At 39.9% G+C, this 13,015-nt stretch overlaps 1 protein-coding gene across 1 annotated transcript in view; it reads right to left on the reverse strand.

The window, feature by feature from the left end:
• The window catches only part of sptbn4b (spectrin, beta, non-erythrocytic 4b), a 79,556-nt gene that overhangs the window by 52,480 nt on the left and 14,061 nt on the right, over positions 1-13,015 (reverse strand). Inside the window, 13 exon segments of the mRNA XM_030439898.1 lie at positions 78-446; positions 744-893; positions 2,181-2,317; positions 2,739-2,889; positions 3,018-3,320; positions 3,666-3,824; positions 4,088-4,205; positions 5,632-5,819; positions 6,014-6,126; positions 6,270-6,385; positions 6,597-6,677; positions 6,813-6,904; positions 12,433-12,606. Coding sequence (XP_030295758.1) covers positions 78-446; positions 744-893; positions 2,181-2,317; positions 2,739-2,889; positions 3,018-3,320; positions 3,666-3,824; positions 4,088-4,205; positions 5,632-5,819; positions 6,014-6,126; positions 6,270-6,385; positions 6,597-6,677; positions 6,813-6,904; positions 12,433-12,606 — 2,151 coding nt within the window.

Raw genomic sequence — 13,015 nt, forward strand, 5'->3', positions numbered from 1 at the left:
GGAGAGCAAAGATGAAAAGCAAGGACACAGAAAATAAAAAAAAAGTTAAACATCCTGTCTCTGCTCCCACTACCCACCTCCTGTTCACGGTACTGCAAAGGCAGCGCCACCATGTGTTTGCGCAGTGCCACTACATGCAGACGATGTTTGTCGATGGCCTCGCTGACCCCTCTGTGTTTTTTCAGCAAGGACTGGGTGGAGTACTCATCATGTCCGAAGTCTTCGCTGGATACCAGGCGGTAGGCGTCCTGCAGCCATGCCACCAAGTCGTCGGTCTCAGTGGAGAACTGAAAAAAGTTTAGCGCCTCCTGCAGGTGGCCGAGACGCTGCGCGGCCTGGTCCTCCAGCCTCTTCCACTCCCCCTTCACCTCCATGATGTGCTCCTGGATACCCGCCGTGCCAAAGCTCTTCTCACTCAGGATCTGCTTTCCTCTCTTCATGGTGTTCTGGAGGAGCAGGGCAGCATGGAGGTATAACACTGTTACTTTAAATTGTAAAACAGAATTCTACAAATGAAAAATACTGAAAACAGGCTGAATGGTACAATTTCCTACAGAACACTGTGTTGCATTCAAAATGACTCAAGTTGAAGTTTTTTGTCATCGAGCTGAAAAAATAATTTATAAATGCTATTGCATAAATTCATAGGTACATAAAGTTCAGAACAGAAACTTGAAGCACTGTGGGTGTCCCAGGTGCTGATTCTCACACACACAGATAAAAACACAGACATGCACACACACCTGCAGCAGTGACCGGTGAGCCAGCAGTTCTCCAGCCAGAGTCTTGTGTTTTTGTAGTAATTTCAGCACACTGCTCAGATCCTTCCCATAACCCTGAGCTCCCAAGATGGAGCTCTTCTCCCTGATCCAGCCCTCCGACTCCTCCAGCTCCTAACAGAAGAACAAACAGGCAAATGAGATTTAAAGAGGTGAAGCTGTTGATAATTTGTAAAAAATAAGATACATCCGTTGGAGGAAAAAGAGATGAGAAAAAAATGTGTAAAGGAAAAAGTTCAGAAATGTAGAACAGCCCTCGTCTGTAATCCCTTCAGTTCATCTAACACTGATCGCAGTTTGTTTCTGAGAGCCTCCCAAAAGACGGAAGGGGAATTAGTCAAATTAATCAGTATTGTGAGGTTATTAATGATTCCACAATATGAAGCAAGGACTCATTGGACAAAGTAATCCGCTATTCTCATTATAAACTCATTACTTTCATGGTTCATTTTACAAGCTTATTCACTAACATTAACAACTGGTTCATCACCTCACTGTTCTCACTGTGACAGCTTGAGTCGGGGGACAGACAAAGGTCAAGAAACGAAAAAAATGATGTGCAAATTCTGTACTCGTCATTCTTCCAAAGGATAATTTGACTTTGATTTGACTCTGCATTTCTTTTTGTATATGAATAACTTATCAGGTCATTGGTTTAAGAGAGACAGCTGTTTTATTAATTAATACTGTAGTACAGATATGCTGTAAAACACAAAATAATCTGCTCAGATGTGGAGGAACCAGGACTGCTAAACATTTTGTTCTCATGGAAAGGAGCAAAGAACAAAGTGCTACTATTATTACAACATTTTGCTCTGTGATTTATTACCTTTGCAGCAGGCATTTCTGCTACAGCTCTCCTCTAATTAGCTCTCTTACTCAGCTGTAATAAAATGTGGAAACCTTAAAGTCTGCTTACAACCTGGTACAGTTGTTGTTAAGCCTTGGCTAGATATAGAGGTTGGTTATGTATATATGTATTATTAAGTATAAATTATTCATTAATGTATATTCAAAATATGGGCCAGTGGTGTTTGTGAGACACACTGAGGTCCTGAATTAACAAAAATCTAAGAATCTTTGTTTTTTATATCTTGAAAGCTGCTTGTTTCTCATGATGCTTGTTTCTCATGGTCAAATTTGTATTCTCCTTAATTTATACCTCCACAAAACAGGCCAATCACTGTGTGAAGTGGTTGTGAATGTCAGATTGGAGGTTTTTGAAAATAACAGAAATTGAAGGAGAGTTCTCCCCCAATTATGACATCAAAAAGGTGTGGTGGGAGCTGGTTTACGCAGCATTTTGAAGTATCAGATGAGCACTTGGTGGATAATAACACAACATAACATAATTCTGACCACATAATCCCGATATTGTCACATCCCATCAACCCATCCTACCTGAAAGAAAGCCCACAGTTGTCTGGACTCCTCAAGCTCAGCGCGTCTTTTAGCTGCCAGTTGTTTCAGCTCCTCCAGACAGGAAGAGACATGGTTCACACGGTTACAGATCACCTGTGGGTCACACGGTTGGTAACCTGAAAGACAACAGAATGAGATTAATGACCATGAAAAAATAGATAGATACAGTTCCCCGTTTATTTTAGTAGTATACCATAGAAAAACAAATACAAAAGACACGCAGAGTGTACAGAGCAGATCACCTTACTAATATCAAGTTCCAAACATCTATTTTTCCACTTGTGTCAAGGTCAAATACATCTTCACTTGACTAAATGAAAACAATACTGGACCATTCCTTACACGTTGGTTCATTTAGTCTGTGATAATGACAGCAACAAACGAATGTTCAGAAAAAAATGCTGCATCTTCTTTACAATCCAAATGACTCTCATAATTTACCAATATGTACCAATATTACTCTGGACACTATATAAATACAACATAATAAACACTAGACCAACAGAATCAAGTAAGGACATGTGAGTGTGTATATACCTTCTATTGTAGTGAATTTGAGTGCAGCAGTGTTGAGTGTCTCGACCCTCTCAGCCTGCACTGTAATGTCAGCTTCCTGCAGGCTATGTTTCTGCAGCAGGTCATCCACCTCCAGAAGATGTTTCCCAAAGTCCTTTGACAAGAGCTGGACCTGAGAGAGAGCAGGAGATGAAAGGAGGGGGTAGACAGGGTGATGTCATCATACATCAGGGTGTCTTCCTTTTTCAAAGTTCAACTTCTACTTTTTTCTTCTACTCCCTAATTCTCTCTCTCCAGTACCTGTGTGTCCTCCATCCAGTCGATCATGTAGACCATGTCCTGAAAAGTCTTTTGCAGGGCCAGATTCTTCTCCAGCCGGGTCCTCCTCCCAGCCACCAGCTCCTTCAGCAGACTCCACTGACCTAAGATGTTCTCCTTCCGTGCCAAGATGCGCCGGATGTCATAGTATCCTTCTGCCTCCATCTCTGCGGAGAGCTCTACCACCACACCGATTCGCTCTTCATATGACGCAATGTCCGCCTCAATGGCCTCATGTTTCTTCATTGCTGCTTCGACTGCTGGTAGGTCATAGCCAAAATTGTCCTGTGGGTGGGTGAAGATGAAAAACATAGAACAGAAAAGGGTATCAGTGTGTGGGGGAAACAAAGAGGGAGTGAAAGAGCACTAATTGAAGGAAGATTAACCACTGACAACCGAAGAACCTTAAACTGCACTCCTTGTTCAGGAAAAATATAAATTCATTGTTTTACTTTTACATTTTTAAAAATTCACCTATTTATCATGATGTCAGTAGTTATCAGCACTATTAACCATCACATCCATGCAAAAAGGAAAACAATATAAACTGGAACAAACTAGCCTGGCACACTTATAAGCACATTTATATTACATGAGTTTAAGCATAGTGTATCCCACGGAGATCCCTACCTGCGATACAAGTCTCTGGTTCTCATTGAGCCACGCTTGTCTCATGGTGGTTTTGTGGTCAAAACGCTGAGCCAGCAGCTCCAGCTTCTCCTGACGAATCAGCTCCTTGCGCAGAGCCACACCCCGCTCATGTTCCGCCTTCTCCAGCTTCTCCCAGGCCTGGACAGAAAATGACAAAACACTGTTTAATATTGGTTATGTAATAGAAAGATATAAGTAATGGATAATAAAACTGCTCAAATAGAAAGGAGTGAACTTTGAAAACAATGCTTGACGACAGGTTTTCTTAAAGGTTGATGGTGACATTTAATTTATCAATCACTCAAATTTCATCAATAACTAAAAGTTGGCACTTAACCGTTAAGTTAAAAGTGAAATACATTATCAAATAATAAAAACAATGCAGTTAAAGGATGTGTGACCTTGTTGATGTCTGAGATGAGTTTCCCATCATGAGGCACGTAGGGTTTCTGGTTGTTGGCTCTGAGTTTGCTTTGGATGGTGAAGAGAAGGACCTCGAGATTCCCCTTCTCCTGAAACCTGAGCACGAAACAGAAAACTTTACTAAGGGATCCTGTTCCCAAGAACAGCCTCTTCTCTTTCAACTGTACCCTCCAGTGTAGGACACACTCAAAGTACTTTCAACTTTGTTCAAAGATAAGCTAAAAAGATTGGGGTCAAGATGCAGCCAGAAGTTGGTCAGGGTTTCAGTGTCTTGCTGAAGGACACTCGCAGCATGAATGTTCGCTGACAGGAGGTCTGAGGACTCCTGGTAAAGGGCAATTTCCCTTCTCACACTACTTCCCTGCTGTCCAGTGTCATGGCCATCCATCAATTTAGGGGAATATACTGTATGAACAGCTGGTTATTTCTTTACTACTTCAAACCAAAATGTAGCCATTTTCTAAAAGTGCAGAACCAATCAATAGAGTTAAAGGTTTAAAAGGCTTTCAGGACCTGAATTCGTGAAAATACAAAGGTGCACATTAGCTTTAGTGTCCATTTTCTTGGGAAAATATAATTACACTGAGAAGCATGTCATCTATGGCTGGAATGATTTCTTACTAAAGAGTAGAGTAGATAAGTAAGAATAAGCAATCTATCGAATTTAGACTCCAAAAAATATAGCAGCCTATCACTAGAGTAACTGCTGACTGCTGCCATCTACAGCTGCTGTTAGCTGGTTAGCTTAGTTAACCATGCAGTTAGTCATACTATGCTGACTCTGCCCGGGCTGGTAGCTCAGAGCACCAGGGGAGTCTTGGTGTAATTTACACTTCTAGCACAGGAACAGCTTTTCAGGACCTCATCCTGCCTCCAAAGTTTTATTTGGAGGCAGGATGACCTGAGGCTAGCTGATTAACTTCAGTTGCTTTCTCTGCATAACAGACGTCCAAGGGGATGTCTTTCAACAGTCCAAAACCTGAAGATATACTTAATATATACATTTATGACAACAAAAAAACTGCACATCCTCATATTAGAGAGGCTGAAACCTGAGAATTCAAAGTAGCTGTCAGTGTACTTGCAGTGCCTGTGGGGCTGTGAGTGTAGCGCTGGGCTGATGCTAATGCTGATCCTGATGATGCTGGACAAAAGGCTCAAGGCTTTGTGGCTCTGTGTTCCAGCATGCTTCATGCATGTTTGCATATACAAACAGCAAGATATTATCAACTTGCACACCTTTCACTTAGGATGAGACTTAGTTTGACAAATAATAAAAATGGACAGTCGATTCTAGCTTGAGGAACACAAATCAGGATTCTTGCTTTCAAAGATCAAGGTGGGACTTCTATATAAACCTGAGCAGTAGGCACTCAAACAACTGGCAATGTTTAGATGTTATAACATGTTACATACATTTTATGAGTAGGCATACTTATTATGTGTGTATGTGCTAGGTCATAAATTACACCAAAATAGCGCTAAAAAATCAAAATGCCATTTGAAATCTCAAAAAACGCACTTGATGGGCTTCTCTATAGTGCAGTAGGTTGTGAAGGCCTGCAGCTGCTGCTGAACGCCCGTCAATGAGTTGGCGAACTTCTGGTTACTGATGACCGCGATTGTCTTTTCTATCCAGTCCAACAGGTCAGACGCCAGACCCTCATAGCGGTTGATGATGTTTTCTGCCTCAATACAGTTGTCCAGTACCTGAGTCAGACAGATGGAAGAAGGTTCGGAGCAGATTCAGAGAGGAGGAATTGAGCAGAAACAGGAAATGAAGGATACATTATTTTAATTTTATCTTAAGCGCCATATTTGGTTAATTGTGACTTATCTTTTAACTTCCTAACACTCCTGTTCCTTCAACTGTTATAAACAGTCTGCACATGTGTAACTGTTACCTTGCCAACCCTCTTGCCCTCCACAATAAGAGCCTTCATCTTCGAGAAATAGTGGTAGTAAGAGACCACATAAGTGATGATGGACTTTTCATCTGGGTTTTCTGTGTTTACATCTGTATCAGAGAGAGGTGGCAGTGATAGAAATCAGAGAAGTTAACATCTGCTTGACTTTAGGTGAAGAAAAACAGGTCAAATTTATTAGGATATTTCTGTCTGTAATGTGGTTTGACAGACATTAATCCAAAACCATTCTCACCTTCAGGGTCGAGGAGTTTGGTGAGACCCAGGTGCTGCTCAGCGATGTTGAAGGCTTGCTGGAGGTTGTGAGTTGCATTGGATCGTGTCAGCTTGTGGAACTCTATCAAGTCAGGTCTGGAGGGCACATGATGATGTTTTTATTGTTGCAATTGTTTTTAGTCATGTTATCACATCAAAATAATATGACTTTGAATCCAGGAAAACTACAAAAAGATTTCTGATGTAATTAAAAACTTTCTTTCGATCTGCGGCTGACATCATGTACAATTGTGCAATCTTAACATGGTAATATGCTTTGGAGAATTGTTCAGAAAATACTACCTACCTGTGTCTGTGTATAAGGGCATTGAAGGCGAGGCCGTCTCTCCAGCAGGTGGTAAAATTCTGAATGTTGACCTCAGAGTACCTGGAGCATGGAGAAACCTTTTGTAGCTTTAAATGTAAACCAAAGCACTCACACGTATACCTTCTTGGTACAGAAATTATCATGAAATTCACTGTTGTGGTTGAAAGTTTCATGTATTCTTTATTCATTGCTCACCCTGCGGTCTTCATCTGGCACCAGAGCAGCAGGGCATCCTTGGCAGAGCGTGTTTCTCGGTTGTCTTCCGTCTCTATTTTGATCACCTGGATCTGAAAAAGAACACAGCAAGGCAGCAGTTCAGTGTTTGCACAGACCAGGTATAAATTAAATCAATGCACTGCTTTATTGCTGTATTTATCCATCCCTTAATGAAGACACTATCTACCAGTGTGTTGTTAAGCAAACAGAGAAAAAAATGAGGCTGTGTCTGAAATCTCCTCCAACTTAATGTATAGTACATTACACTCACTGTCTACAAATCTTTCTCAAATTTGTATTGAAATTTAAGCACGAAATATTGTGGGCTGCAACCAATGGTTATTTTAATTATTGAAGATTGTAAATCTGCTGATTACTTGATTAATTAATCGATTATTTGTTCAGTCTATAAAATATAAAAAAAATGCTGAAAGATGCTCATCACAATTTCCTTCAGATCAAAGTCACATCTTCACAATGAATCAAACCAAGAATCCCAAAAAACCCTAAACTCTTCATTTACTGTCACAAGTGACAAAGACAGGCAGCAAATCCTTTAACAAGCTGGAACCAACAAATGTTTCAGTTTTTTCAGTGAAAACTGTCTGCAGCAATTAATTATCAAAATGTTTAGCACTGTTTGTCTTTCATCTGATTCCTCGATTAATCAACTAATTGTTCTTTTCTCAGCTCTAATATGGTGCCCTTATGAATTTCCACATTGGGGAGGAAAAACATGTTGGCCAAGGTCGCTCCTTTCTGCTTACAATTCACACAATCGTGTGTTTTAACACAGAAAATGATAATTGTTCAGGATCCAAAACTTCAACCTTTACCTCTAACTACAGAGTTATAGTGACTATAGTCTGTAACAGTGTTTTGGGTGAATAGTGAATAATTGAATGAAGAAGTGGTTCCAGACACAGAGGTTAAGAGGCTGCCTGGCTATCATTTTCAAGCAAGCTAGCGCAGTTAGCTTACTTATTAGTTACCTATATCTGTATACCTTTGTAGTTCGAAGTGCTGAACTTTAACTGTGTGACTGACTTCAGTCACTCCCACAAAAGCTCTGATTGATTCAGCAGTGAGACCAACAGCCCTATTTGAATCACTTGTAAAATAAAGTCTTTAACAAAGGTCAGTGTCAAATGGCCCTGACATTGTTCCTGAATCCTCAACACATGCCTCATGAGGGAGAATTTTAGTGAAAGAAAGTGCAGAGCCATTACGACGACTGATGATAGGTGACAGTGACAGCCGTTCAGCCAATCACATCACAGTGACATGATCCAAGGTAATTGGGGACATGACACCCTGGAATCAGCTGCTACCCATGTTGTTAGGCACAACATCGCACACACTCACACACTCACACAGGCACAGTCTCGAATATAAAAACACACAAACAAACACACTGCCTATTTATGAACATGACTAAAAAAAGATGAACACATGTAGGTAGAGATTACACAGATTGTACAGATTTTAGTAACAATAAATGTCAATAAAAAGGCTGTGTGAAGATCTATTTAAATGTATTGATGATAAGTGATATATCAGAGATCAAATGCTAGTTTTATTCATATTATTGCACTAAATATGGATTTTAATTACAAATTATAAACCCAATTTCATCATGATTGAACAATTAAAGTTACTTAAACAAAATAATTATTTAAAAAAAATAAACTCTTGTTGTGGGCGTTTGGATGGTCACCTCACTTTGTAATTACAAGTAGGATTCACATCAGAACATGATTAGTTTGTCTGCAATAATGTAAAGTGTGTCTGCTCTACCTTAATTACTTTTTCTTTACTGTCAACATGCTAAAAAAGTGTAAGGAAAAGACAACATTGTGATGCTTTAGATTAGACAATGTGCCAAACAAAAGATGAAACTGTGAAAATGTTGTGAACATCCATAACGAATACACAATCTGCATCTTTACCCTGTAAAAAAGTAAAACAAAATAATACCATATGCATCACATTAAACTTCTAATTGGTATATCTTGTCAAATATAGATTTAAACTGCATCAATGTGTCTCGATCCAGATTCATTGTAAACAGCAAGTGAGCCGGCAGTTTGTCAGGCACAGTAAGCAAACGCACACACACTGCACACAAGGACACGCAGCTAACCATATACAATACTGTAACTGAAGTCTCTGCAAATAATAACGATATATTATTATTTGTATGTTTCTGTAAATACATAACGGTTACCTCGTCCTTTGCCTGTCAATCCTCCCCCTTGTCTCCTCCCTCTCTCTCTCTCTCTCTCTCTCTCGCCCTCTCTCTCTCTCTCTCGCCCTCTCTCTCTCTCTCTCTCTCTCTCTCTCTCTCTCTCTCTGCCCGTGTGCAGTTACTGCAGTGGTTTGGCCCTACCTGCTGACTGGACAGAGCAAACTCTCACTTTCACCAGAGAGGAAAGAGGAAAAGAGGCGGAGATGAGGAGAGACAAAGTGCAAGAAGGAAAGCTAACTGGAAGAAAGTCAGAAAACATAAATCTCAGCCATCGAAGGATGCTCCACCCTGCTGACATTATCTTTTAGAGTTTAAATCTTTGGCTAAATAAAGTTACTGAACATGTGTTCAAATGTGGACTCAGTTATGGCCCAGTTAGGATCACTGGCAAACTATAAAATGAATGATTAAAATGTAATAAACTTTTCTTCAGTGTGAGACAGACACTTCTCTTATTCAAACAAGATCAAAAACATTTGTGGTATTAGTTTAATGTGTAATTCGTATCACTTTTATACTATATTCACCTTAGATGCATATGCAAAGTAACAAAGTAAATCTGATTAATACATCTAGTATTGATTAGTTTTTCATGTGCTGTGCAGCTCCATGTTATTATTTAACAATTATTTGACCTTTTCTCAGTTCAAACCCAAATATTTAATCTTTCAACATGGTCCCTTGTTAGTGTATTTATTTTGTTTTCATTTCTGTTTTGTCTCCTCACCTCAAAAGGCTTGTTTTGCCAGATTATCATTCTAAATCAGACTTTTTTTTTTATCAACTTAACTGCCTATTTAAATAATGGCAAATAAAGTAATTGTGTAAAAAACTGATGATAAATATCCAGTAGGAATGACAGAAGCCTTGAGGATTATAAAAGGTTTATTAACAGGGACAAATGGTAAAGACAGGAGGAAAGAGTGGTATAATGTGTGTAAACCCAATAATCGATTTTAAATTTAACCTGATCATCAGAAACTTGGCTTCACTGATAGTGAACACTGACTGAAGGTCATAGTTAGGCCCCACCCGTTTCTTTTTGCTTGTTGTTTCCCATCAGCCAAAAATCCTTTCCACCATCCCCACTTCTTTCATAATTACCCTCTATCTTCTGCACACATACACACACATACACACACTCCTTTCTCAGCACATACAAAATTGAAGAGGCCATCGTCTGGTGGCTCTTGGGAGCAGGCGAGCGGGATGACAGCCAAGCTCACAGTTAATGGTGGCAAAGCTAGTAGCCAGCTAAAACCACTGTATTCTAAACTTTACAGTTACAGCTGCTTGGTCTTATTCAAAACACAAGCAAAAACACAAAGCAGGCACCGCTGGATTAGACATACTACCCATCCTGTTTCTTTAGCATTTACTACAACCATTAAATCATTTAAAATCTGTTGTTCTGCAACACTTGTTGTACAGATTAAACAATGAAACATGACTTTGAAATAGTTTGGTTTAATCCAATTTGGGGAAATTTAGTTTGCAAAGACAAGAAAAACAAGTCAATGCAATAAAACAACAAAAAAAAACAATACTTTTTGCAAAGAAGACCGCAAACTCTAACATGTACACTTAATTATCAATAATAGCCATCAAGAACTAGTTTTCAATAGTTAACTTCCCAGAAAATATTAATGCATTTCAACATTTACATTGAAATTATGAGTCCATCCATATGGCACACTCAGAATATTCCTCCGCTATGTCTCACTAGCCTGGCTCGCAGAGCATAACTCAACATACTACACCTCAGTCTGTTGGCCGTGCAGTTAAATGTGCTTTGTGGAGGTAGCCAGGCCTAGCATGACAATACTGAGTCCCAGGAGACAGCTACAAGGCGACTGTGCAGCGCGAATGTTACAGAAGGGTCTGAATAATGCTAAACAAGCATTGTGTGCCAAAGCCTCACTGTAGCACTGAAGCGTAATAAAGAGGAGCCGTGGGCTTCTGCTGTACTTACATGGCAGGAACTGATCCTGTATCACTGCAGCTAAGGCCTGGAAACCTGTGCATGTGTGTATGTGTATTTCTGGTAAATGTGCATGTGAGGATGTGAGTATGTAGGTGTGTGTGTGACTTGATGGATAGACTGAGTGAGAGCGGGTGCAGTGTGGGTATGAGTGTGTCTGCGTCCTTGTGCAAGAGCAGACTGGGAGGCGACTGCTGCCTCTGGGCTGCCGAGCCCTAAGTGACATTCAAGCTTTCTCCACCAAACACTGCTGTCGCTGTCGCACGCTGATGATGCTGCAGCTGTGACAGCCTCTCCCAAAAAGAACCGCTGGCAGCTCATCCTAAACGAAGCCACTGCTGATTACAGCATCCTTGTGCTTCGGTAGGTAGCATAGGAACACGTGCCAGCATCTCAGTGCAACAAAGAAGCTCAGATTTAAGCCTCCGTGTCCCACGGGAAGAATCAAATATTTGACAGTCAGTTGATAATTTTGCTTTCTGTCTAGTGTACTTTCGTTAGTTTGAAGCACCCCTGAGATAGTGCTGGTATCAGACAGGCTTTGAGTTACAGCCATTAAATTTTATCATGAAATCAAATTCTGCATTTTGATCCTATCTATGGTTAACATTTTTTCAATCAAAAGCCATTGAATCTTTTTACGTTCCATAATCACATCTTATATGTAGTGTAGTCTGCCATTCCACACAACAGACACTCACAGGAAACAAAATACAGCGGCAAGTAATCCAGCTCTCGCTCCCCTGCTGCCACATCAGAGCAATACGTTACTGCTGATGCATTTCCTTCTGCTGCTGCTTCAAATTAAAGGTTCTGGTGGCTTTTTTTGTAAAACAGACACAAGAAACGCAATTTTTGTCACAGAGGTTATTGCAGACTGCAATTCATCAAAAAATATATCTATCAAACTAAAAAAGACTTAGTCGGTTACAGGATTTTTTGAGACAGACCACAGATTAATGCAATAACAACGATGGGATACAGTGAGCGGTCAGATAAAGCGCTTCATGCAACAAGCTGCACAGATACACCAGCTGCTCCACTGTTTTCTTTTCTGTCAAATTAGCTTCTCAAGGAGTGACTGCCGCAGTATTACAACTCACTTGCTGTTACTACTGAAACCGCAGATGAAGCCAAATCAGGACTCAAGGGCTCAAATCTTAAGCATTATTACTCGTTAGACATATTTCCTCAATGTCGATTCTAAAAAAACAAAAGTCATGTTTAACTCTAAAACCACAAAAATCATTTGCTCAATGCCAAAGAAAATAATGACTCCACTAAATGTAACAGTCCAACAGACGACTCCCACACCGAGCCACTACAACATATATTTTAACACTACATCTGTGTTTTATAAGTGTGTTTACCTGGAAGCGTAGGATGATGGTCCAGATAAGGCCCAGGGTAAGGCGGTGGTTTCCATCCACAATATCATGGGAACCAACATTTTCCAGGTGAACCCTCTGTTCTTTAAGAAACTGGAGGGCTTTGTCGACGTTCTCCAGGCAGTGGATCCGCATACGACCCCGTGTAGGCCTCGGCTGAGGGGAAATTAGAGGGATTGACTACTATTCTTGATATTAAATCGATAAAAATACAACATGCAGCATTGTGTAGCATAATTCAAACATATGCAGCCATCAGTTTCACTGTAATTCAAGTTTAAATAATAAAAAAAAAGGATTAGAGCTGTTTTTAGGATGAAAACATTTTCACATTTATTTTCCTCAGCAAAATAAAGCAAAAAAGAGAAAAAGAAAAAGGAATGTATCAGAACATCCAGTTCCATTTTGTCGACTACTGTAGAAAAATGCACTCTGGGGGAAAGATTTTCTTTGAAAATCAATTCAAAGCCTAACTCTTCATAAAATTACTAAATAGCTATAACATACAAACCTTTTTAGTGAAGCAGCAAGTAGCAACATTTAATGAGTAGCTATGGAGTCAGTT

This window comes from Sparus aurata, chromosome 2 (genome assembly GCF_900880675.1).
Source record: "Sparus aurata chromosome 2, fSpaAur1.1, whole genome shotgun sequence".
In the NCBI taxonomy this organism is placed as follows: Eukaryota; Metazoa; Chordata; class Actinopteri; order Spariformes; family Sparidae; genus Sparus; species Sparus aurata.